Source organism: Netta rufina (assembly GCF_964035555.1).
Source record: "Netta rufina genome assembly, chromosome: 12".
Taxonomy (NCBI): Eukaryota; Metazoa; Chordata; class Aves; order Anseriformes; family Anatidae; genus Netta; species Netta rufina.
The window spans coordinates 9,080,625-9,107,781 of NC_140135.1; the positions used below are offsets into that span (position 1 = coordinate 9,080,625).

Genomic DNA, 27,157 nt, shown 5'->3' on the forward strand with positions numbered 1-27,157 from the left:
GTCTGGTTAATTCCTGAGGTGCCGGGGTCGCCAGCTCCCGCCTCCCCTCAGCAGCCACCTCAGGAGGGAGCCGGGCTCCTCGGGCTCCTTCTCCCCTCAGCGGGCTCGAGCCGTTACCCCCACTTCCCCGAGAGGAGCCGGCTGGGAGAAAGCCTCTATTTTTGTGCAATTGAGGAAAACAATTTCCAAATAAGAAGGAAATGAACGCACGCTTAAGCATGTGGCGGCCAGGTCAACCCCAGTCAGCCGGCGGGCGGGGCGCAGCGCGGGTCCCCCCTCAGCACCGCCCACAGGCGGCAGCGCCGAGCCCAGCCGCCCGCCTCCTGCCGCGGTGCCGCCAGGCAGCCTCCCTCCGGCCCCGGGGACAGGTAGGAGAGGAGGCCGAGGAGGGCGGGGAGGCCTCGGCTCCTCCATGGCCGTGAGGCGGCGGCGCGGAGGGGCCGCGGCCCTGCGGGAGGCCCGCGGCCGAGCCCGGCTCCGCCGCGGCGGGGCGAGACCCGGCAGGCCCCGGCTGCGGGGCGGGCAGGGCAGGGCCGCGGGTCCCCCCCTGGCGGCCGGCCCCGGAGCTGGGCTTGGGCTGGGGGCGGCCGCGGGTTTCCGAGGGCTGCCAGCTCGTGTGTGCTCGGAACCAACAGGTGCTGATGTCCGGGGAAGGATGAAGCTCGGCTGCCTCTCGTTCCGCCAGCCCTACGCGGGGCTGGTTTTAAACAATGTCAAAACCATCGAGACTCGCTGGCGGCCCGTGCTCGCCCGCTACCAGCACCGCACCATCGCCGTCCACATAGCCGTCAAGGACTGGGAGGACGAAGCGTGGCGAGATATTCTTCTGAGCAGGTTTGGTATGACGGCAGAGCAAGTGCAGGACTTGTTGGATGAAGGGGAGAAGTTTGGCAGGGGAGTTATTGCAGGTAAGCAACCCTGGGTTATATTTTCCAAGCAAGCATTTCATTTATTAGCGTATTTGCTTCAGTCACACGCCTGCTGTTCATGGCTATGCTCATTATAACATTGCTTTAACACTTGCTTTGAGGTAGCGCTGACTGAGTTGTGGCTGGGGTCTACTTCAATTCCCCATCGCTGTAAGTTCAGCTCTTTAAGGAACATTACAAATTAAACATATCCTTTTCTAGTGTGCTGGAAAGGGGTGTCCTGAAGTATCTGTGACCTTTAGGATAAGGAGTTTCAGTCAGGGCACTTGGTATATTGAACTGTTTTAGGGTCTTGCGTTCTTAAAATTACCTTTGACACCTAGAACCTCCTCCTTGGAGTCTGCTACAAAACAGGAAAAATGCAAGAGAAGAAAGTATCTGCCTGCTTAATTGCTTGCTGTTACCTCAGACTGTGGAAATTGCATCAAGAGAAAAACAGGAGTATGTTTCACACAGCCCACAATACTGTGAAAGACCCTTATTCTTTCTAAAATAGAATCAGACCTCTACGAAAAATGAGGAAATAAAATAAATTTGTGCCAACTCATACAGTAAGATAGTATGAAAAAGGTTGGATAGTATCTTATTTAATGATAATAAATGTCAATTCCACCTTTTTTTCATTTTTGAGCTTACGAACTCTTACTGAAACGACTTTACTGTACTCATAGTCAAGTGGAGTTATGACATTTTATTGCTTTGCATGTCAGATTATTACATAAATTCTATTTCAGTTCTACAAATGCTTCAGCAGTCTTGTTATTTGGGCAGTAAAGAATTTTATTTCTGTAACAAAGTTAGGATAGAGTGGTGCTTTTTATATTATATTTCAGCACAATATAATAATGTTGTTGTACTGAATACTTGCAAAGTTTGTATCAGGCGCTCATTTTGCACTTTCCTTTGTAGGTGTCAATTCTTTTCTCATACCATCTATCTTGTATTCTTATTTGAATATTTTTAGCTATTCCTGCAAAGTTAATTATGGCTATTACATGTTCTGGAAAATCGTTCCAGTCCTACAGCTCTGGAAATCGTTAGTTATTAAAGTAATATGTAGATTTGTAGCCTTCATTTAAATTGCATGCTAAACTGTGGAGTAGGTATAAGAGCTTTTTTGATCTTTATTTTAAAATTTTTAATCATTAAACATAGAAACTCCCTTTTGTGACTTTCATTAAGGTAAGTAGATTTTATGAGTAAAATGGGTTCCAGAGAGTGGGAATTTCCACATGGCTTAATGATTTTAAGATGTTAATACAATAGAATCCTGATATGAGCAGTCAATTGTATTTTAATGAAGCTACTTCAAGCCAAATGTAGCTCAGTTTTTGGTAGCATCTCTGTCTCATTAGATGCAGGCTTCTTTTAACGGAATCATCTATTGCTGTGTTATTACTGCATGCTTCAACTGTTCTTGAAGCAGCTTAACTTGAGTCTTAGAGGCTGTCTTCTGCAGCGATTGACACCTTGCTTAAAGCATGCATGCTTTGTACTGCAGCCTTCTGGTAATGTACACTAGCTGCTTTATATGTCCTCTGGGAGGTGTACTTGTGGAAATTTTTTTTCTAGGAATTCAATCACCAACTAACTGTTCTCATTTTATAATACAGGATTAGTTGACATTGGAGAGACATCACTATACCCAGAAAATTTACCTCCTGAAAAGGTTTTGGAGCTGGAAAACAAAGCTGTCCTTAGTAATCTAGATCAGAAATACTTGACTGTTGTTTCAAATCCTAGATGGCTCCTGGAACCAATTCCTGCCAGAGGGTTTAGAGGTGTGTGGCAAGTGAACATCCCTGATGAACTGATCCCCTCAGAATGATAGGAGTTGCCCCATGCTGTATTTTTTCCTGCCTAAATGCAAACTGGTTATTCACAAGTCACCATGTTGAATACCAGTCAATTACTTAGTATTCCTTCCAGTATGAATCGTTTGAAGTAGCAAGAATTGCTATTTTGAAGCAAGATCATCAGGATCTCATTTTTATGACCCTTGCTGGGAATTACTGCTGTTTTAGTAGATTTTTGATATACATGCAACTGTAAATAAATGTGAGTTTTCTAATATATAGTTATTGTGTATAAATTTATAATGTGACTAAATACAAGCATAACGTTATATGAGGAGGCATATTATGAAGAAAGACCTGAAACACTCTCCAGAAAAATGGTGCTTGAGAGCAGACTTCTATCATTGTTACTGGCTAGGATATGTGTATAAGATGTACACCCACACTGTAAATTTTAAACTTAAAAAAGACCAGATTTTCTCATTCATGGGTTAGGTATGTGTGCATAGGATGGAGGGAGCAGACTGCAGTATATGGCTCTGTGACCGACAGCCTTCATATAAAAATCAGATCTCTCAAATAAGAAAATGCTGTATTAACATGAACCAGTTCTGATTTTGAACAGTCATTTTCTAAAGTTATACAAAAAAAGTGGTAATGAAGACCAAGTTACCATGTTTATACCAGCTATAAAACCTGTAACTAATACTTCCAGTGTAAATTACACACACAACACAAGAGGAAAGAGTTTATTAAACTGCCAAACTAATGGGAGAACGGTGTACACGTTGCTCAAAAGGAGCTAGAAAACTGAACCTGGAAAAGCAACAAAAGCAACACTTAACTCCCAAGCCAGTGCAAAAGTTGAAATACTTACCTAACAATTCACATAGCTAACTCAAAAGCATCATTTAAAAGCTGCAATACATTCCATTCCACCCCCCCAAAAGCTTTCCAGTCTTGCCTTAGAAGCGCAAAACTCCTGTGCTTTTGCAGTTAAGGTAACGATTGTGGCTGAACAGGAAAAGAAGGAAAGAGGTACTATACCAAGACATCTCCAAAGTACTTAGCACAGACATGAAAATCAAGTGTATATTTAGGACCTGAAAGACACTTGGAATAGCATAGGCAATTCATACAGGCTTTTTAAAAAAATACTTTTAGATAATACTTATACTGTACAGGACGAGACTTTAAACAATATATTACACTGCTAAAATGTTCATATAAATACTATACAGGCAAGTGTGCAACCAAGCCATTAGGAAGGTTCACAAAATCTCTGTTGAAAAACCTCAATTTATCTTCTAGATCTGATTTCTCTGATCCAAGCCACTGATCAAGCAATAGCTATTTTTAAGTAATTGGGACAAGGCATGAGATGAGCTGCATTTGTCTTTTGATTCCCAGTTCCAGTTTAACAGGCTGTTGCCATCTTAATCTGGCATATCGATATTTAACTTAGGAGGTGGAATTACGTATTTCCCTGGACTCTGTGTTATGACCACTCCAGTCTTTTTTCGAAACATTGGTGCAATTTTTGGTGGCTCGGGAACTGGGGTTTCTTCCGCTTCTTCATTATCTTCATGATGAAGATCATAGGAAATATTTCCATATTCTCGCAAGAAGGGGAAAATTTCAAGCAGGAACTGGCAGAAGTCTTTGCGAATTCCAAACCACCCTAAAAATAAATCATTTCACATGATTACAAAATAGAAAAAAAATGATTTCACATGATTACAAAATAGGTAAGAATTTAATTAAAGAAATCAAGAACTGCTTCATCTGCCTACTTTAGTTCTCGATTGTTTCCATATGAACAACTTAAAATTTATGTTAGTGCTGCTTTTCAGTGTCACATCTATCATAACAGCATTGAAGGTCAGGTATCTACACACGTGCCTGCATGTGCATATGTATGTATTAGAGCTAAGCCACCAGAGCAAGAATCCACAGCATCTCGTGTATTAAGCGGTGACAGATCACATCAGTATATAGGCAGAAAGAACACAAAAGGCCTTGCATCTCTCCAGCAATCAATGTCACACAGGAAGACTTTCACACCAAATTTCATTTGATACACACAGGTTACAGGACCAGAGAGGCTGTGATGGCATAAGCTGACAGTGATTGGTAAGTGTATGTGTTCAGTATTCCCCCAAAATTTTTGTTGTTTGCTAAATATGATGTGATGACATGAGCATTTCATCCTTGGTATTATCTACACTAGATTAAAACAACAGTACCTCTTTTGTTTGTCATCTATTTTTTCTGCAAAGATTTTGAAAGATAGCATTCAATAAGTGGCACCTGTAACTCAGATGGCACTCTTCTGTTAACCAATACCAAAAGGTCAGCATTGAAAGGAACAGCCTGCCCACCAAGGCAATTTTTTCAGTGAAAGAAGGAAAGGGACTGAGTATTTGCCAGGGAAGATCCTATACAACCCATCTTTTTGCAGAGATCATACTTGATGGCCATTGATGTATTTCACTTAGCACTCTTTAGTGGTGGATATTCATGCAAGTCTTCTGAGGATCACTTCAGATTTTTTTTAATTAATTTTTTTTTTTTTTAAGTTTACAATCAGTGCTTACTAACCCTACAGAATATAAGAGGGATGTTTGGCTTTCCAAATGACTGATTTGGCTACAAATCATCAACAGCATGCTTTAAAAAAAATAATAAATGAAGTTACCCAGAACAATTTTCCATACAAAAAAAAAAAAAAGTAAGCTAAATGTGAAGATACACACTGAAGAGAGAAATTCTCAACATATTTCACAACTGGACCAAAACGAAGTTTATGAAATTAATATCACAGTTGGTTTCTTTCAACTCTGAAAAATCCTAATAAGTTTTATTGTCTTGTCACAAAACAATACTAACTGCAATTTGGGTAGTAAGAACTACTCAACTGCACTGAGTCAGTACTGTTAGATGGCTAAAAGGGCAAATGCTCTTTCCAGTAATGGTAATTATTGAGGGAATAAAAAACGTGGTAAATTTACACTTGGCCACCCATGCAACTGAAGTCATATCTAAGCAGCAGAGAGAACTAATTAGCCAGAGAGGACAGAGAATACTCCTTCAGGCTACTACTGCCAATTACAATGGTAGGTGGTAAACCATTTTCAGAACCCAGAATAGAAAGATCTTAGTCATGTCCCATGAGAATGAAACCCCCAGGAACAAGGAAGGACAAAAAGCTAACTTAAAACCCCACTGGGATCTCAACGCATCCAAACAGAAGAGCCCATGCTTTAAGATCAATATCAAAGACCAAGATACACTATAAACACTGAAAACTTAAGAGAACCATCTCAAGGGAGCAGTAACAAATGCATCTAAACTATTTTATGAGAAATAAACACAGCACAAAGCTTCTTAAAAATAGATGTCGTAGTAAAATGCGTTTTTGTCTCGAGTTTCACTCTTAGTTTCCATGATTATTAAGTACTTACAGTGATTTCCTCCTTTTTGCCCGAATGTTGTTGCCATTAAAGTTATCAGTGAAAGCCAAAGAGGAACAAATATGGGTATAAAAGAGAAAGAATTGTGCCCGTCTAGTCTGTGTACTAGTAAAATCTAAAGGAGAAAAAAAAAAAAACAACATCAATTTCTAATATCCATTGTAATTCCCATTTCCAAGCATCGTTTAAACAGTGATCTTTAACTTAACACATTTTTTAGGAAAAACAGCCTCCACAGAAATATGATTTTATGGTTCCAATGTGAGGCGTTTTACACATGAAAATTCAAAAGCACAAAATTCTTGGTTTTCCCTTCGTATTTGCATTTAATATTTTATTCCGAACAAGATGTGGTATCTTCATTTTGACGAGTTCAAAGAGAGCAACATTCACCCCTCTCTGAATAAAAAACAAGATATATAAAACCGTACACTTTATCCTACCTCAAACGTGAGCAGTGGGACTACAATTGTCATCCAGCTGACTGCCATTGTTATGTGCGTCCTCCGTTGCTCAGCAATCACATCCATGGAGCGCAAGAACAGAACAGACCACACAATGTAATAGAGCACCACGAGACACAGAAAGGACATCAAGATCCACAATGGAACGCAAACAACCTGAAAGATAAATTAAAGAAGTTAGCTGCTTTTTCCACCCCAGCCAGTGATGCGTCTTTTTTTTTTTTTTTTTTTTTTAAATAAAGCAAGTCCACATATTAAGCATAAAAAAGAATCAAGTGTAATGGTCTAACTAATTTAATCTCTAGCAGAAAAGCTTTGCAAATCACATGCATTGTTATAAGCCATATCAGCTCTTTGGGGTTCCTCAGTAAGCGCTGTAAACCGCATCAAGCTGAAACAATTTAAAATTAAGTCAATAGAGTTAAACTTAAAAAGTAAGTTCAAACAGTACTTGAAATTGACTTTAGCAAGCATTTTCTACATTGGACACCTTACTCCAAGTGTTTCTAAATGAGATCAATTCCACATTTTTTTGAAAATAGTAAGGGCAGTCATAATCTTGACAGGTTATCAGATTTATGGCAGTTTACACAAAGCCAGACACAGGAACAGAGCTTTTGTATTCTAAAGCTACTTGGAACAGTACATCTCAGCATATTTTGACAGTGGGCACAGGAGGTCAATTTCAATGCATGGTAGCATAACAAAACAAGTTAATTACCACACAATATTTACCAACACTTGCCCTAACTCACCAATCATTTTTCTGGCTGGTTTAGTATTGCAACTGGAAGCTTTTCTTTAGGATTCTGCCCTCCCCCTGCCAACATTTGACCAGAAATTAATTAATTACAGTTGATGGCATGTCCCTCTTCCCCTGAAGAAAGGAATGCTGTGCTCTTACTCAAGGAAAAGCCTTTCCCTTGACTACTGAATGAAGCATCAGACCATCAGTGAAGGATTGTTAAATAAGTAAAAGGGAGATCACGGACGCTGATCATACATTAACTGTTCCCTGTAGTAAATATCTGAATGAAATTAAGTATTTAAACAAGTTTAAGAAGAAAACACAGTTTACATACAAGCCATGGCCATCTGATGATCTCATCTAGTCTGAGTGCAATAAATATGAATTGTAGAATATTGACTGAACACAAGATTTCCAGCTAGAAAAGAGAAAAAATGTTAATTAACACTTAGCATTCTAAAGTTATCTCTGAAATAACTAAGGAATGTTAAAGGGCTTTTCTGACCCTATACTTATCACTGCAATATCATTTGCATGTATATTAAATATTACTAAGCATCCCTAAACTTGAGGAGCTGTGATCCCAATATGGTAAATGCCAATGCAGGTATCCCCTGAGAGAAGGCCTTCCTGGTATTTAAAACAAAAATAAAAGCTCTACCTACAGCACCTATGAGAATGAGCAGAGAAATAATAACAAAAAAAAATCAAACTAATCAGGTTGGAGAAAAAAAGAACACAACCAAAATAACAAAGAATCAGAAAACAACCTCAGCTGTTTTCTTCAGGTAAGAAATATTGCTGGAATTAAACTACTAAGAAATCCTTAAATTCAAAACTATCAAGTTTGTCTTTCTTTTAAGATGTATTTTAGTTGTTGCGGTAATGTATTAAATATATGTAATTTTCAACTTAAACTAAGAGCAGTCCAGTTTTAAGTCAGTTTTAGGAAGAATAAAAGACAGCACGTAAATTCAATCATTTACTGTATAATTAAATGGAGTTAACTAGATTCTAAGTAGTTTTGTAACGCTAGCTTAGTCAAGAGAGTAAATGACTAGAAAACACCTCAGAAAACCCACGCTCTAGCATAAGACCAACCAAGCAGAAAAACGCAATGGCAGATAGAAAGAATAAAAATAATAACTAGCCATCAGAGGATCAATTGTTAAAGTTTTTTTTCTAAGAATCATGTTAACATTTGAGCTATGTATGGCAAGCACATGTATGGTTGGAGCGCCTAGGCTCAAAATTTAATGAATTCAATATGTCTTAAATAAATGTTGCTTTATTGACTATAAAAATAGTAACGTACTAAAGAAAGCTTTTTCTGGCCCCACCACGATACTGATATATGCTACTAAGGCTGCCACAACTGTGGAAGTTCTTCCAAAACCAAAAGGATCTCTCGTTAGAGAGGAAAGGAGCTAGAGGTAGAACACAGAAAACTACTGTTTTACACCTGCCATCTGCACTCCCAAATGACAAATTAATCACCTTGATTGGGAAGGTAAGAAATTTGCAGCCCCAATTACATAGGGCTTTGGAAGTTCAATTCTGCCTAGGGACAGTGCTTACTGTCAGTGGAAGGTGGTTTTTTTGTTTGTTTTAGTAATTTTCGGTTTTTACATGTCTAGTATTAGTTCATATTGCACAGTTTGTAGCAGGTTCTTTTGACATGCAATAAAAAGGCAGATTTAAAATGCTGCAGTTTGGTAGTTGAAAAAAATTCGAAGAGATTAGTTAAAAAATAAAATATATATATATATATATATATATTATTCCCAATCCTAATTTTGCACTGTAGTAATCAGTGCAAACAATTAATTCAACAGACGCAGTCATCCATATCATGCTTTACTGAGAGGCACTCTAACAAAAGACTCCTAGTCTTCCATTGTCCCAGTTTTTATACATAACAAAGCATTACCTCCAGGGACCTGTCATGTCGGAATCCCCATACACAAGCTGCCACTGACACGGGAGATACGAAGAATAATGGCATGAAGACCAGAAGCCAAAAATGGGTTCCTCTTTCGATCCTGTCACACACCAGAACTTCAAACATCAGCAGTAGCAGGTGGATGCCTACTGCTATTAACATCGCTTTGAACTCCACGCATGTTTCTCCTTCTGCTCTAAAAGGAGGTAAAAGAAATATTCAGTTTACATGCCAACAAGAAAGCACGCCATCCTGCAAACATCTCAAGACATTTCATTTACGATAATTAATTTTTGGATATTAACCCCTGATTTTTAAACAAATGTGTATGTTCCTCCCAACTAGCCACTATTAGAATACGCTGTTGATGAAGCAACAGGACTTGCTCCCCATTTTTCCTTCAAAAAAGGATCAGCAATGATGCATTTAAAGGTCTGGAAGTTACTTTATCCTAGACTCACAATTAAAATATCACTGTTAAGCAACTTTGACAAAAAATGAAGAGGAATTTACAAAATTTGTTCCCCAAAACATCTTACTTTACAAATGTTACATACATACATGTGTGTTAAAGTCTGTGACTATTTCTTGTAAAACTGCAGTTCGTGTCTGAGAATTCTCCATCTTTGCTATATATTCAAGAATCACCAAATATCCCTGCATCTGTTTGCTGAGATTATACACATGACAAGGCCAAAAAAAAATCCAACATTCTTCAAGCTGATCTGTACCTTTCAGGAAGCTGATTTAGAAAGTAACCCAATTAAATATAGCACATTCCTGGTACCTATAAAGATACATGTCTGCACAGATTATATTAAAGCAAAGAATTCCCAGCGTTCTAACGGAAAGATGCAGAGAGTCACCCCATGAGAAGTTTTAGCTTCCTCAAGACAGTATTCTTGAAGACTGTGATAAAGTGCTGCAACTAGGACGAAGACATCCATATCTGCATAACACTGCTTGCATACATTATTTGAAATGATTATCATAACCTGTATGTTAAAAGCAAACCTTCTGGATGGTAGATCTTATGTTTTTTGAAAACCTATTTAGGAATTTGATTCAGTATGGAAAACATACACCGTTCCCTTTGTTCCGCAAAATAAATATCCTCAACTTACCGATACTGCGGGTTCCGGGCCCACACTCCTGTTCCCACTGAGGCGCCCACAATCACCATTAGCTTCCAGAGCCAGATTGGAGCAAACACAGCCCAGTAACTCCATTGAATTTTGTCATCCAAACGTAGCGACAGCAACACAGAGAAAAGCAGCAGACAGGCATAAATCAGAAATTTGCTAGGAAACAAACAAACAAACAGAAATTATGGCATGCAACTTAACACAAAGATTTTAGAGGACAAGGAAATCAGTCATAGCTAAAATTTAATCAGAACACTTCCAATCCAAAAATGTGTGTCAAAGTTCTCTGCAAAGAATCAAATTGGATCTGAATAGTCAAATATTTCATCACAAATATCGCATATCATCTCTTTCACTCATAAAACCATTGCTTCAAGGGAACACATCAAAAGCATTCTTGCATGACAAACTTAATGAATGGGCTCCTATAAATAGCTTCCTCCCACAAGGATCCACTCAGGAGCTGGGTTATTAGAGGCTCAGAAACACGCCAGTCGTACACTTTCTGGAAAGCGCATTCTTTCGTACAAATCAAATGAAATAAGTTAAAAACAGCACGGATAAAGTTAAATAAATTATGGAGCTTAATTTTGAACGTCAAAGACTGATTGAAGATGAAAAGCTGTTCAGTCTTGTGATATAAACACAGATTGGTTTTCTACTCCCTTAAAACAAGAGCAGGTTAAACTTTTAACGAAGTTACTGACAAAAAGTCTGATTTCTAACTGAGGATCCTTGCTCTAAGTTTAAAACAGTTACGCTGATACATTTTATAAACAAGTCAGCCTAGGAATGAATCAATGTTTGCAGAATACTTGCAAACTGTGGCACCACGATAGTTTGCACCCCCAGAAGTCAGACAAAATAATTACACAACACACGATTTCCTCACACTACAGGAAGGGGAAAAAGTCATCCACGCTTAGAGTGCCATTCAGCAGAGGATCACAGATCGCTTTAGAAAACACATCATTATGCTTCAACACCACTTCAGCGAGGTAATTATATGTATTTTAAGGCCTGGATAACCTAAAGAACAGTAAGTGCTCGCTGCGGAGTAGAGCAGCGAGTCAGGACTACTACCTTTACTCCAACAGCATAACTCACCCTGCCTACTTCCACCCTCATCAAATAGCGATAAAATGCCCATTAAATCAGCACCACCTTTTTTAGATATCAAGCAGCTTTGTTTCTTTTCAGCACAATTTCAGGTGCCCTTTAATTACAAAAAGCTGCTTTACTGGGTCAGCACCACCTAGCATGCCTGATGGGAAGACCTCAGGACGGGCTGATAAAAACCAAATCACTCTTCACAGCAGCAATGAGATCCTTCAGCTGCCTCGGCCCTTCACACGCTTCCAGTGTTCGGTATTTGTGTAGTTTGTGTTTTCCCTGGTTCCTCAATAAAAGCAGAAGTGAAACATCATGTGGCTAAACACCAGGGCCCCCTGAATGTTCCAGTATGCGTCAAAACATTCAAGATTCAGTTATCTGCATTAGTGAAGCATTCAGCTTGCTCATTCATAGAATCAGAGTGGTTTGGGTTGGAAGGGACCTCAAAGCCCATCTCATTCCAGCCCCCTGCCACGGGCAGGGACACCTCCCACCAGCCCAGGTTGCCCAAAACCTGGCATCCACAGCTTCTCTGGGCCTCATGGTAAAGAATTTCTTCCTACTATCTAATCTAAACCTACTCTCTTAATTTAAGCCATTGCTCCTTGTCCTATCGCTACACTCCCTGATAAAGGGATGAATAAAATGAATAAATTCATCATTTAGACTGCATCCAAACAAGCTGCAAGCATTGCTTAGCAATAACAAAGCCTAATAAGCTTCTGAAACTTCCTCCCCCTACTTTTTCATTACTTTCAGGCACATGTATTTTGAGCGTTTGTCTCACCCCCTCTGCAGCAACGCATTTCCTGAAGCATTTGTTATGCTTCCGCTCGTCTAGACAACTGATTGAGCGCAGCTTTCTGTAACTGCGATCGTGCACGGCCTCTTTCATGAACAAGATTTTCCAGGGCTCCCTGCGCTGCATGCCAACCTGCAGACGTTATTCCGAAGACTTTATTCCACGGTCTTAAAATATCTTGTAACAGCAAAGCCAATCTGAACTAGGTCTCTTGGCTTTTTTTTTTTTTTTTTTTTTTAAAGAGTTGCGTGCATCCATAGCTACTTGGCAGGACTGTGTAAGCCCAATTTGGGGTGACTATTGCCTTAGTTTCCAGGGATGGAAGCTGAGGATCTGGGGTGACTATCGCCTTAGTTTCCAGGGACAGGAGCCCAGGATTTTGGGTGATTATTGCCTCAGTTTTCAGGGACAGAAGCCCAGGATTTTGGGTGACTATTACCTTAGTTTGCAGAGCCAGGAGCCCAGGATTTGGGGTGACTACCACCTTGGTCTGCAGACCCCGAAGCTCAGCCCAGCCCCCTCCGGTTCTCCTGGTGCCCCTCTCCCCGCAGCTCCCCCCTCACACCGGGTGCCCGCCCCGGGCCGCTCTGCCTCCCCCCACCCCACACGGCGCAGCCCACGGCAGGAGGCCCCAGCGGGGCTCCCCCAGCGCCGGGCAGGGCCCGGGGCCTCCCGCGGAGCCTCAGCCGCTCGGGGACCGCCCTCACCTGGGGTTGAAGTCCTGGAAGAGGCCCCGCAGGTTCATGGCGGCCCCGCCGGCCCCGCTCCGGCCGCGCTCTACCAGGCGCGCATGGCGCAGCCGCCGCCGCCCGCCCCGCTCGGGCCTGGCCTCGCCGCCGGCCCCCGGCTGCCCGCCCCGCGCATGCGCAGCGCCCGCCGGGTCCTCACCGCGCCGGTGCCTCCGCCGGGCGGAGGGCAGGGCCCGAGCGGGCTTCGCGGGCGGCGCTGCGCATGCGCGGTGGCGGAGCGCGAAGCCTCGTCAGGGGGTGGCTGTGGGCAGGGCTTGAAGGGCTGGAGGTTGCTTCAGCCTTCCCTTGGCTTTCCCTGATACATAAGGGGGGGTAAAAGGGAAAGGCGGTGCTCAAAGGGTTGAGAGCTGCTTCAGTGAGGGTTCTGCAACTGGTCACATCAGCCTCTGAAGTGTCCTGGCATCAAGGGCATGGGGATTGAGTGGAAATTGTGGGAGATGAGAGCCGGGGGAGTGACTAAAGGCTCTGAAAAATGTCGCGAGGAACTGAGTGAATCTGGCTGAAAGACACCGAGGTCTCTCGATTACACTAAAATTGTCCTCACGGAGAGAAAATGCTAGGTACTAAAAGACTTCAGCCGAGCTAGGAAGGCATAACGAGAATCAAGGCTGAGGGCTTAGGCTAAACAAGCTCTGGTTAAGAACCAGAGACGTGTTTTTTCATCCTAAGTAAAACTAATTAGCTGCCAGAACAAACAACCGAAAAACAGATTTTCCATTTTTAAATGAAGTTCGTGCACCTGTCCAGAATATACAGGCTAATCAAACTCAAGTCAATGGGTTTGACAGTAACAAAGGTTATGAAATTTTAAAGCCGGTCAGGACAGATTGTATGACAAATCTATACCATGACAGATCATCCGGTGATTGTTCTGAACTTAAAATACCGGTAGCTCCTCGCTAATCAAGATTGCATGGCAAGTAAAATGCTAACAAAAGGAAAAGCAATCATATCTTGACCTCTTGAGCTCTCTAGCTCCAACTAGAAATACAAAAAAAAAAAAAAAAGAATCGGAAAGTAAATGGTCTAAGTCTTCATCCAATGCTAAATGGGCTGCTAATTTATACCAGCTAAGAATTTAGGCTTATGTGCAGCTTGATGTTTTATTAAAAGCTGTAGCTAGTTGTAGCCTTCGACAGCATTCATCAGCTAATACAGATCAACTCAAAAATGCAATTAATCTAGAAATATTCACAGCAAATTGCAGGTGTGGTTTTAACTCTGTTGGCAGCAGCACAGATACCTGACTGACTTCCACACCAGGAGCTTTCTGCATATTTTCAACTCCAATAAGGCAAGGGTATGTCACAGCACACGAGAAAGCAAGGGCAGGTTGGCACAAGCAGTGGTAGTGGGGAGGGTGTGTGAGAAAGCTGGCAAGCAATCAGGATGAGCGAGAAGCATGAAAACATAATGGAAGGAAAGTGAAGGCAAGGCAAGGCCGAAGGTTAAGCAGGCTCCAGAGGCTGATGAGATAAAAAGAACCCATGTGATAGGACCTGTGGCAGGACAGCACACAAGTGTGTAAGAAACTGAAGAGTTACCAGGCTTAAAGAATTGAAAATTAGTACTTTGTTTTTCATTCTGCTTTTGAAAAAGTTGAGCCGTACTAGTTTGGAAAAGAGAAGGGCTATGCATAATGTATTTATTCAAGATAAAATACATCTTCCGCAACACATAAAGCAGCTCCTAGACAAGGCAGTACCTGTGGGCATTACCCTCAGCCAGATGCAATTATAAAACAAAGTCAAAACAATATTAACAAGGAATTATCTTAACTTGAAAACTGTTAATGATTTAGAAGCTTAATAAAGCAGCATGCCTACTCTAAGAATATTCACGTAGGAGTAAATCAAGAAAGATTTCTTCAGCAGTTACAATGTTTGGCTGACTGCCCAGGCAGCACAATTGTTCCTACAGGGGACAAAGAGCTAGAAAATAAATCGCAAGCTACAGAGAGACAAAGCTTAAAAGAAAAAAAAAAAAAAAAAAAGGATAGAAAGAAAACAGCTCTTTGCTGTCAGACCCAACCTGCAGGTGCCACAGCTGAGAAAATCTCCACTTTATCTGCCTCTTCCCTGAAGAAATGTGTATCAGTTTAACCCCCTGCGGGATAGTGGACTTTTCCCCAAAGGAAAGGTTAAGATCTGGCTGCTTAGCAGCTGCTGTCAGATCTGACAAACGCTCTGGGTGACATTGCTTGCAGGGAGAACAGAGGTGTTTCACAGGCAGAACAACAAAGCTGGGCTGTGAAGCAGGGGACGCAGCAAGCACAGAGAAGATGCTGTAAGAAAGGGCCGTGCAGTGGGGGCCCTGGAGGTTTCCCTGGGGTGCAAGTGTCCATGCACCACAGACACATCCATTGGTGCATCAGTGCCTCTTCACTGCGCCCAGCTTCCCACCCTCCCCTGGGGACATGCAGCCCATCATGTCCCCGGTGGCCAAAGCCATTTTCCTTGCACCCTTCCTTTTCACCACCCTACTCATCCTTTATGCGATCCAGTACCTTATCAGGGATGGGGACAGTGGCTGTTTCTGAGTGCAGTCGAGCTGCCCTGGGAGGTTGGAGCCAGCACCAAGCCTTGGGCTCACAGGTGCTGCGGAGCCCAGATGAGCACCTTTGTGTGCATGTCTGCGTATGTAGCTGGCAACTCTAAGTGGCATTTCTAATCAGAGCCCCTTTTTTTTTGTTGTTTGTTTTGGTTTGTATTCTCCCTGACTAGTAAGTTTCTTTAAGTAGCTTTTAGCTTTTCGGATGATCTTTTATTTTGTACACTTTATTTGTACCTGGGAAGTTTGGTAAAGAATGTTAACTTCCATTTGCAGGGTTGCTGTGAAGTTTCAGACCACAGAGACACAGTGCAGAGCAGTTTGAGACCTGGATGGTGAAGGCTGTGTTTTACTGGGCCCAACCAAAACTAACAAAAACCAAAACACCATGGTATGCAGACAGTGGACTCTGATATCAGTCACCCCCATTCAACAGTTCACCTTCAGGTAAATCCAATACCACAGAAGTAAAAATTATTTGCCTAATCTGAGCAATTAGTCTACATGTTCCTTCACAATACCATCCAAATGCGTATAATGCTGTGAGAAAACAGCTAATAGTTTACAGCACCTAACAGAGCTGCTAATGATAAAATGACAGCAATACATTCTCCCCTGATAAAATAAACAGTCCATCTTTCAGTCCGAACTTGATTGCTTTAAGATTTACAATGATTTGTTTGCCTTTCTTCCTGGCTCATAGAAGATAGGAGAGACATAATTAATTGTGATATCTTCATCCCACCCCACTTTAAATCATCTGTTGAAGCTGTGACTTTCAAATAACCCAAAACTTACTATATCATAAATTCCTGTTAAATTTGTAGCTAAGTTCAGGTGAGATACTCTTGTAGCTTAAGATAATGATTAATCTAACTGTAACCTGTACGCCTGAATACCACAGTTTTCGTGTTTTCTGTGTTTTAGTAGATTGCTGTACAAAGCTAGAAATATTATCCATTAATAGCTGTTTTTACATAGCCACTAGTCTAGGCCAGCAGCCTTTCCACCTCCGCAAGTGTGAAGTATATTAAAATTTTATTGCTCAGAAGAAGTGCATATGAAATACTGTGTTATTCCTGTGCATACACATCCTCTTGTATGTCTGTGTTCTGCCAGTGTTCTACGCCTGGCACAATCAAGCCCCAAATTAGAGTACTTGAGTGAAAAGGCTCAATTAAACCTGTCTGCGAGAAGATTACAGCAGGGGATTTATCCCATGTGGATGTCACTGGAGAACAGCTCCTTTAAGTTTACTTGGAAATGAAGAAAAAGAATACCTGTACCTTTAGGCGGGTGAGAAGATGTCAGAGCGCGCTCCGAGAGAGCAAGACAGCAATATTCTGCCTTCTTTGTGGTTAGTAAAGAGCACGATAATGTAATGATATAAGGATCACATTCTGTATTAATCCGATGTAAAGCTGCTGGCAGAAATGGTATTTGTTGCTGTTGTTTAAAGACCTTTTAAGTTCACCATGAAAGCGAAGGAATTAAAGGCTAGATGTTTCATATATAAAAAACAGGGAAAAAAAAAAAAACGAAAATACCTTTATTTACACAAAAGAAAAATGTATTTACTTGATAATCATGATTTGTCTTCTGAGAAAAGCTAGGTGAAAAGAATATGTACATACATGTACTTGGAGTTGTTTACCTGAGTGACAGGACTTGCTTTGCTTGCCTAAGGGAGCCTCCACAGCAGGCACCCAAGGAATAACACTTGCCAAGCTGAATATGCTGGGTAGATAACGTGCACTGAAATGGAATAATTTTAAATTTCTGTGGTGCTACTTGTACAGTCTTGCTGATAACATTACCTGCTTAAATTACTTAGGCTAAAAATTATTGCAGAGTACAGATCTAGCTTCTGGGAAGGAAGGCTCTGACTATTCCATTCTTGTATACCTCAGTGGAACTTAAAAGAGAAGACTCAGAAGTTCATTTTGTGGCCTCTGTCATACAACAGGCATTATGAGTGAACAAATTTTGAGCAGAAAGGTATATGACTTTTATATGTACCTGGAGCTGAGTAGTCCTTGTAGTCCTGGACTAGTCCTTGTTTTTTCATAGATTTTGGCTGAAGAAGCAAGTGCCTGATAATCCCCTCATGCCAGCCCATTCAATTGCATGTTTTAAAGAGGACTGTGTGTGAATCGAGTATTTCAGTATTTCTTTTACATTCCTGTATACCTGAAATGAATTTCTGTGAAGGTGATTAAAAGCTGTTCAGGAGGCTGGAAGTGGTGCAAAATGTAAACATTTGAAGAGTATACTGCTGACAATTAATAATACTTTTGACTTGTCATTGCTCCTGAGCAAAAGCTTCCCAAAAATTGTCCTCCGCCAACCATTGACCTACCTGGAACCTATTGGTGCAATGAGTCACAATTGGCTTTCTCCCCTTTGATGTGCTTCACCTTTTCTGCTCTGATCAACAGTTTGTGCCTGAAGGTTGGTAAGCCCTTGAGCACTTCTGTGGGACGAAGAACAATCACTTCATGTTGTATCCCTCTGCTTAAAGTAACTGTGCAGGAAACACACAAACTTTTGGATGATATTGAACTGTGAAGTTATTAAATTCTTCAGTACATCAACATTTCTAAAGAATGCTACAAGCTCTTATTTATGCTCACAGTAAGGCTCTGATATTGATTGATACAATGGGCTGTGTTTTACAGATTAAAATGAAGCAGAAAGACTAAAGGCTCTGACAGGCCCCTCTATCAGCAGGCTTAAGTTAAAATATAAGGCCAAAATCTGTCACGACCAAGTGTGATTGCAATGAAAAATGACACATACGTGCTATTTGTAAATATATATTTTTGTCAATATACATTCACTGGGCATTGTAACATAACAGTAAAAATGCCAGTGCTGTGTCATCCATGCGACAAAACTATTGAGCTAATGAAACTTTTAGCTATTCAAGTCAGCTGTATTTTTTTATATTTATTTTTAATAAAGACAGTATTCACCAATATAAAGATGTTTTTATACACAATCATCCTTTTTGGTAGAGTACGTGTAGTGGTGGTTTTGCTGTTTTTACTGGAAAGCAGTCAAATAGTTTCCAGCACCATCACTAGTCAAAAATAAAATAGCTGCCACAGATCCACACATTACCTGTCTGCATACAAACACCAGCCCTGCTGCTTTCTGCTTCTAGAAACCCTAGGGCAGATTGGTTACCTAGCTGTAAAAGTCTGTAAAATGTGGGAAATTGTAGAGCAAACCTCTGTATGTTACTTCAGTCCTCCACAGAGGACATTACCTCAGGAAAGCTAATTTTTTGGCTTGAAGTAAAAGTAACCTGTCAATGATCATTAGGGGCTTTCTTAGGTCTTTCAGTAGTTTTGGGTTTCTTGATTGCCAGGGCTGGATGTTGTAGTTTGGAGGATGTTGAGGAGAGTTGAGCAGCAAAGCAAAGCCTAAGTGTTGTCTGAACTTGAAGACTTAAAAGATTTCTCTTGAATTTACATTTTATGTTCATTTAAAGGAGTGGGAGGCAAATATGGAGAGGGGATAAAAAAAAAGCAGCATGTTGTCTACTTTTTTTTTTTTGTTAAGACTTCCTGTCTGCTGCTGGTTGGGGCTTGTATACTAGGAATTGAATCCCCTGTGATTTATGTTGGAGACGAAACAGACATTTCATTTTCATTCCACATGCCTAGTACATCAAATTAGTTCAAAAAAGACATCATGTAGTGTCTGTTTCATAGTCAGTGCCATTACTGCTTCCATAAGCTACCTACTCGTAGTCATTCTGTATAAAAACCATAAACCAGGAGGTTCCCTGTCCTTGGCTGAATGAAGTTAAGTGAAGGAAAAAAAAAAAAAACACAACCTGAATCAGCTTTCTAATTTGTCAAGCTTGCTTTTCTGTTGACAGTCAGCCTTGACACCTTTCTAACACACATGATAATTCATGTGTCCTGTTTGCTTTACGGATGTCTCGAAGTGTCACTGTTAGATTATTGGAATACAGTAACGTTTAAAGGAAGGGTAGCAGTTCAGTAATAATTCACTTAGGTGGATGACAGCATAGCCGTGAACTGTTTCCAGGATCATTACTCCCGCTCTATGACAGAACAGTAAATTGTTTACAAAAAACTAATCTCTGGGCTTGAAAATCCCAACTTGAAATTCTGTTGATGTTACTGTAGGCCTTACTGTTAACATTTACTCAAAGAATAGAGATTTACTGATAATTGGCAAAGAACATATCACTCAACCTATTAGAGAATCCTTAGACCAGCCTGTAATTTTGCACAGTTAAAACCAGTAATGATCTATTATCTACACAGATGTGATTGTCATTGGCACAACATGCAGCTGCCTAGTTTTGAAATTAGGGCCTTCAGTTTCAATCAGGATTTAAGTAATTTTTGTGAGAATATTGTTTTGTGGTTTATTTGGCAAATTAGTTTAAGGACAAATGTTTTAAATCATTTTATTTGCATTTATTGGGTATTGTGCCCCTAAAATCAGTATCCTCCAGCCTGAAACTGTTACCTATAGTGTCACGTTAGTTAGCTAGTTACTGTTTGTATTAACATTAACTAAGATTGTTATCCAAAGCAAATCATACAACAAAAAACTATTAATTTTGTAAGCTATTGTGCCAGCAGGATGCTAGAAAACGTATTGTGCAGCTATTTGGCCAAAACAAGATTTGATGCAACGTTTTAACATCACCTGCAAAAAATGCATCTGCTGTAATTATACTCTACACTTTAATTTTAATCCGTTCTGCCAGTTTCATTCAGTACTTGTCTTCCTGTCGAGAGGAAGTTCATTTAAAGTATTTATGCTCCACACCCCTTTGCTTATGCGGTCTTTCTCCTGCTTTGCCACAGCTGACAAATTACTGCTCACTGCCTGAGCTCTCTGCCACTTCTTTCCCTTCCACTGGGTTTAGGAGCTGCTGAAGTAAAGCTGGAAAAGTGGGTATTGGATTATTTCTCTAAAATAAAACCCATCAATCTCCTAGTAGTGGTGATTTCATCAGTCAGTGCTTGCCTTCCAGGCCTTCTTAATTCTGTTAGGCTTTGATGGTGGATAAGAACAAAAATGTATATAATGCTATATTCTTAAAAACCAAAACTGAATTTCTAATTTTTGGCATAACCACCATACCCAAATGATTAGTAGGGTTGCTACAGCATTGGAGATTTCAGCACATAGTGACCAAGAAACTACCCCTGAAGTGGCAGCCCAATATGGCTCTTACAAAAACCAGTACTGGTGACATCCTTATTGACTCAAATAGAGTCAAGGTGAGGTCTGTTTTGTATTAACTGGAGAACACAAATCAATCTGACCTGGCTTTAGATTTCTTTAGTTAGAGCATTATATATTCATCCAGGAATTTAGATAAGATTTCTTTATTAAGTGTAAATAAATCCAGAACTGGTGAGAATTAATTTTTACTGATTTTAACAGCTCCTTGAATAGTGTCACTACGTGACTTATTCATTGATATTCCTGTCGTATCCCTTGGAGAGTTTTGGTTTTTTAGATCAGTGTTGAACTTTGTCTATTCAAGTTAGCACACTGCTGATTTTCATATTTTCTTTCAGCTCACACTTTGTTCTTGTTTAATTGCCAAAAGTAATAGTCATCCAAATTCTCAACGCAGCTGACCAAAGTGCAGACTTGTGGCCCTGCAGTACTTTATTCTATGACTAGAATTAATAAAAGGATTTTTTTTGTTTACCATTACAAAAGTGTATTTGTAACAGAAGTGTTCTTATATAAAGAGCAAAGAACATTTAATTTGCAGTATTTTTGAATAGCAAATTGTATAAGTTTACCATTGGGAAAAATACATTCAGTGGTTTATGTAATAGGAATACAGCTTTCTCTGATATACCTTTAACTACTGCATTTCATTTTAATGCATTAAGATAAGACTAATGATATGGATAGAATATTTGATATAAATTCCCCCTGGTTTTGCTCTAATGTTTACTGTGTGACTAATAGCACCGCCTCAGTCCAAAACAAAGTAATTTAACTTTGTAATTTGTGTTCTTATCACAAACATATAGAGGTGCTTAACATTAAGTTTTCTATCTAATAAGTTTAGCAACTGCAGTACAATTTTGGTTGTTTTCTCTAAATTGTCTGTGATTTTGTCAACTTCAACATTTTTTAAAAGGCACGTCGTCAGTAGATAAATCATTCATTTATAGAGCAGAATATTTTGATTCACTATAATTCAGAACATTATTTCAAGTCTTTACGTTCTGTCAAAAGGAAATGTTCTTTTGATATGTTTATATTTAGTAAATTCCCTCTTTCCTGTAACAAAAACTAAACAACTTGGTTATACTTTTATAAATGACCTGATGTGTTTGTTTGTCAGATGTCAGAGCTCTGACAGAGGAACTTCAGTTAGAGGGGGGACACTGCAGGTTGCATCTCTGCTTGATCAGCCCTACATGTTATGAAGTGAGAGCAATTTGAGCTTTTCACATGAATTAACAGGTCTAGGTAAAGGCTGACTTCTCACCTATTATGAAAACTAAAAGCTCCTGTCTTTACTAAAGATTTATATTTTAAATAAGGAGATCTCTCTAGGAGTTGAACCTTTCACCATAAAGGACAAGGTCTGTAAGGTGAAAGAACTAATTGTCCCTACCACATCACGCCTAGGAAAATTGGTGGGAGTTCTGAATGCAAGACTAAGCTTCCAACTATTTCCATGCCTCCTTTTTAAGGAAAAGGCACCTGGTAATTTTACCCAAAGCATTTTTCAGATTAAGAACTTCAGTACTGAGACAGGTCAGGTGTTCCAAGAATCTCAAGCATTTGCACATCCAGATAACGCTGGCTTCAAATGAGATTTCTGTCCATGACTCCTTGTGGTTCTTTCAGAAGCCAGATAGCACAAATAATCTTAGCATTGTGTATAAGAGGTGAGTTCAGTTCAGCATGCCTTGCAGCCCTGTACTAATTTGCAGCAATAGAATGTGTGGGTTTAAAATACTAGCATGGTGGTGTAGTAACACTGTGCAACATCTACTTCATGCAGTGATGCAGGACAATTATAAATCAGGCTTCATCTTATCAGTAATTGGATATAATATAAACTCCTCCTGCAGGGTACTCAAAGGAAAGGATCAGGTTAAACGTCGATATCCACACGGCTTTTACAGAGATACAAACACTAACCAGCAACTTGCTGCACTGTATTCTTTGACAAGGACCTACTTATCTCTTTTGTCAGGTTAGACAAAAATAATCCTTGGGTTTTGTCTAACCAACAGAATGACACACACACTTCATTCTCTTAGTAACCCAGCACAATCTATTTGATCCTGCAGCTGTACTAAGGATAGTGCCGGTTTGTGAGCACCCTGTTGATTGTTTCTTGACCTGTTAGGTACTGAATTGGGTGAGTTACTGTTGGGGAAACAAGGTTCTCAAGCGTTTTTATTCTGGTGGACCAGAAAACCTTCTGCAGGGCTTGCTGTGTACTGGGGCCATAGCTGGCATGTTGGTGCGATGCTTCTGGAGAGGTAGATTCATTTTTTAAGGCATGAAACAGTATTACTTCAGAGGAGCTACAGATCACTGTGTATGGTCTCCTGAATCAGAATTTGGAAACTACTGAGGTAGTAACAGAACCAGTCTGCTACTGTGTGCGCAGTAAATTTAGACCACTGAAGAAATGTCTACAGTAGCTGTCAGAAATAAGATTTTTGTAGCTCTGAAACTTCTACCTCACAGATCTGTTTCCTAAGGTGAACTGTGAAGAAGGGAGATAAAGGAAGAGTCTGTTTTTGTCAAAATATATTGTTAACTATTGCAATTTCTATGTCTTCATTGGCCTTACTACTGTTGTGTTTTATCAGGCATAAATAACAACTGTCATTAAAGAACTAGACTAGCAAGTCCTTGCTCATTTCCAAAAGACTTTATCATAATCTCAAGCATTTTTTAGTTCCGCCTTCCTCTGCCTAATTACACATCCCTTCCCATCCTCCCCTGTACCTCCCCCCTCCTGATACAGCTTTGCATCCATGTTTGTGCATACATGGGAGGCAGGATCCTCATCTGCACAGGAATCACCTTTCGTGCTTTGTAAGTAGAATTACACTATACAAAACATCACCTTAGTTAGAGAGAAGTAGTTGTGTGCTTTGGTATCCGTGTCATAAATTGCTAATTGCAAGGTTTCAGTGTTTGAAACAGAGTTGCTTGACAGAGAAGGTGACCTCCCTGCTAGCAACACCAGAATACTGATGAGCTTATTCACTTCCCTTTGAGGCAGCTGTAACAAGGGGCAGTTCGATTTCACTATTAGCAATAGACAGAGGTCAGGTTTTTGTAACTATTTTGTAGCTACACTGAGAATACAACCCAAAACACCTCCTAAAATTTGCAACAACTATTAATCCAGAAGAGCAAATGAAGTAGCAGAGCTTGTAAATGTTTAAGTAACAGATCAGTCCTTGCCAAAGACATGCATTAAAGGCTTCAGTAGCTTTCCATGATATCTTGTTTAAGCAGGCTTTCCTGTTCGCAGGCCTTATCTCTTTGTTGTACTCGTATTATTTGAGAAATTGCCTGTCAATGCTTATGTGCATAAAAGTTATTTCTCAAGAGCGATGCCACAGTGTGCTTGCCTTGTCCACACTAAGCACTCGGGACAGTGCGATCTCTTTGAGGCTTCCCTGGATTAAACAGTAGGCACACTTCCTGAAACGGATGCAGGGAGGGGTCAGGAATAACTCTACTTCCTCAATCCATCATCCCTTTCCCGGCCAGCACATCAGAGCTGGGAGCATCTAATTCGCCACAATTATGGGCCAAGCAGGAAATGGGAGAAACCACGACTGAGGTGTGGCTTTGATTTATGGCTTCTGGTGGCGGTAACAGCCTCACCCATTGCCCAGTACGCTGAAGTCAGTCTAAGTAGTGTGTTAGAGACAGCTCTGATAATGCTTGTGCTCGGGAAAGCTTGAGGGTGAGAGCAGAGAAGATCACTTACCTAGGGCTAGGGGGAGAGAGTGGCAGGTGAGCAGATCTGCATGACTCACTTCAGACATGGAGAAGTGACCATACAAAAAGCGTGTCAGACCATTGTAGCTGATGTTCCTTGCTGAGATGGTCAGGGTTATGATGAGCCCACACACAGTGTATTACAAGCTTCAGCTGTGCTTATAGAGCAGAAAAACACACTATCCCATTTTCCTAAGGGGTTGGCAGAGCAAGCTAGTTATAGGAAACTAGAAGGCATTCAATACCATTTGCAAACATCTGGAAACATTGAACTCATTGATTGTATGTTTTTCCTAATTGGTTTACACTTCCTTGTTCTTAGTTTTTCAGAAAGTCTGCTCTCTTCCAAGTTATTCCTGAATATTTTAACAGCATAGGTTGTGTTACAGAAGTTTGTATATGGAATTCAGTTTCATAGCTCTGTCAAGTACAGAACCAGCTCAGAGCCACAGGAGAACCCTATTTTACACACTGATACCCACTCCAGTGAAAGAAGCCACACATTTAGGGAACATTCATAAATTCGGTACAGGTTTTATTGGAAAGTTCCTGTAATTGTGCTTCAAAGTCTCCAGATACAGTTTGGTGTGTACTTTCTTCTTGTTGTGCATTGGACCTGTTGTGAATTAATTACACCCACTGCATCTACTGCCTGGCTCTGAGTAGTCTGCAGGCTAAAACTGCATAAATCCCTGACAAGCCTTCCAAGTCTTCATATTCCTTGCAGAAAACATTTTGAGGTAGAAAAAAATATATGGGAAAGCCTGGCCAGTAGGGCTGCTTTTATAGCTATTTCTCTTAGTGCAGATAACTTGGGAGTTCCAGAGATACCAACAGCACAGAAAGACTTATCCACCCACCCAATGAGGCAGGCTCTGCTATCTCTGAACTTTACTCTTAACTATTGATTTAGTTTGAATCTGGGCATTTGTCTCAGAATCCATGCTGCCAACGTTTCCATTTTGATAATTAAGAGCCACCAATACAGTTCCAGAGCACAGAAAAAATAAAGTTATAGATTCCATTATAGATTAAATGATTTTTTTTTGCATTGCTTTTCTGTAAGTAAGGCTTTTCCCTTGGTTTTAGTTTCCACACTCCAACCCTAAAGATGTGGATATTTGCCAGTATGTTTCAGAGTTGGCCTGCCGTTTGTAGTCAAAGGAGCACCTGACACTCGTGAAAAAAGAAAACACACCTGCCAGCATGGGTCACATCACCACAGGAGTATTCAGATGCAAATGAGTGAAAGCTTGACACCTGTTTTCAATACTGTTATATTTTTCAGCACTTCACCTGCTTGTTAGGTGTTTAAGAATACATAATTGTGGTCTTTTAACTCTTAAAATCGTATTTCTGAGCTGTCCTATTATACCATTTTGGTTTTGGATAATTTTATGGTTGCAGACTGGGTAGCATCTTGTATCAGTAACTGTGAGGTTATGTTGTACAGGAATACCAGCAATACCTGTATTCCTTCTTCCACAAGGAAGAATTGAAGCCATGGAGAATTTAAGAGCTTTCTACGAAGTTAACTCTTGCTGAAGCTTTTAATGTTGTAAAGAAAGAACAATACACATCCTCCTGTCTGCTAAAGCCAGTACTGGTCTTTGAAGCTTTGTTCAAAAATTGATCACAACCTTATTGTCCTCCTCTTCTACCCCTCTAGACCACCAGAAGAGTCAAGCTGGAGAAAATAGGTCAGACATCCTAAAAGCAAGGCTCTGCCTGCCAGAAGTCACAGCAGAAGCAGCCCCAGCAGAGGTAACAGCAGAGCCAGCCCAGCTGCCTCCCACCTCACAAGCAGCGAGCCCTACCCAAGGGCCTGGTGTCAGGGGCTTGCACAGCACCTGCTGCACAGAGCACGCATTCTCACCAACACCCTACCGAAACCTGACCTCTGATATACCTCATAGTAATTCCAGAAATGCCACACATGTTAGGAAAAGTTCACCAGTTGTGGAAGCAATTAAAAGATAGGAGTAGAGTTAAATGTGACTCAGAGCTTCTGCAGGTACTGAGCCCAATGCACCTGACTTCCCCATTCCTCAGGGCTGTTACCTGCTTAGGGTGGGAGCAATTATCAGGATAGCGTTAAGCACTCCCCTTCCTACAGTACTATAACAACAAGTGCCCGAAGACTCCTCGAAAGACTAAATAGTGTTAAAAATCACACAAACATCCCTTGCTTCATAACCTAGCCTCCTGAAAGCCTACACCAGCCACATACCTCACTCAACGAGCCTCCTCCACACCCCTGGAGGCTCCCCACTCCCATTAAAAACCCTGCGGGCGTCCCGCTCCCCTTAAAACCCCCGCGGCCCCGCTCCGCCCTCTACCTACAGCCCTGAGCCCGGAGCTGCGCGGGGCGACGGCGCCACCGTGCGGGGCGGACCCGGCTCCAGAGCCGCTTCCACCACAGCCCCGGCGCCTCACA

General features: G+C 40.8%; 2 protein-coding genes across 2 annotated transcripts; one reads left to right on the plus strand and one right to left on the minus strand.

Moving 5' to 3' along the window:
- The first annotated feature begins 300 nt into the window (after nt 1-300).
- On the plus strand, nt 301-2,991 carry LOC311213656 (EOLA-like protein). Its single transcript, XM_084293799.1, has 3 exons — nt 301-368; nt 636-908; nt 2,543-2,991. The coding sequence occupies exons 2-3, from the start codon at nt 656-658 to the stop codon at nt 2,755-2,757; spliced, it is 468 nt and encodes a 155-aa protein (XP_084149925.1). The 5' UTR covers nt 301-368; nt 636-655; the 3' UTR covers nt 2,758-2,991.
- A 468-nt stretch (nt 2,992-3,459) lies between these two features.
- Nucleotides 3,460-13,308, minus strand: TMEM185A (transmembrane protein 185A). The gene is made up of 7 exons (XM_084294033.1): nt 13,120-13,308; nt 10,477-10,653; nt 9,341-9,548; nt 7,745-7,828; nt 6,642-6,818; nt 6,190-6,313; nt 3,460-4,406 (listed from the first exon to the last, which is right to left on the minus strand). Exons 1-7 carry the CDS (start codon nt 13,155-13,157, stop codon nt 4,162-4,164), a joined length of 1,053 nt encoding a protein of 350 aa, XP_084150159.1. The 5' UTR covers nt 13,158-13,308; the 3' UTR covers nt 3,460-4,161.
- Nucleotides 13,309-27,157: the final 13,849 nt, after the last annotated feature.

Bases quoted from the DNA above. Each gene is read 5' to 3' on its own strand.
- LOC311213656 (XM_084293799.1), top strand. From the start codon at position 656: ATGAAGCTCGGCTGCCTCTCGTTCCGCCAGCCCTACGCGGGGCTGGTT. The intron at 909-2,542 runs GTAAGCAACCCT...TTTATAATACAG, and splicing joins TGGCAGGGGAGTTATTGCAG to GATTAGTTGACATTGGAGAG.
- TMEM185A (XM_084294033.1), bottom strand. From the start codon at position 13,157: ATGAACCTGCGGGGCCTCTTCCAGGACTTCAACCCCAG. The intron at 6,314-6,641 runs GTAGGATAAAGT...TTTCTCCTTTAG, and splicing joins TCCCACTGCTCACGTTTGAG to ATTTTACTAGTACACAGACT. The intron at 4,407-6,189 runs GTAAGTACTTAA...ATTTATTTTTAG, and splicing joins GCAAAAAGGAGGAAATCACT to GGTGGTTTGGAATTCGCAAA.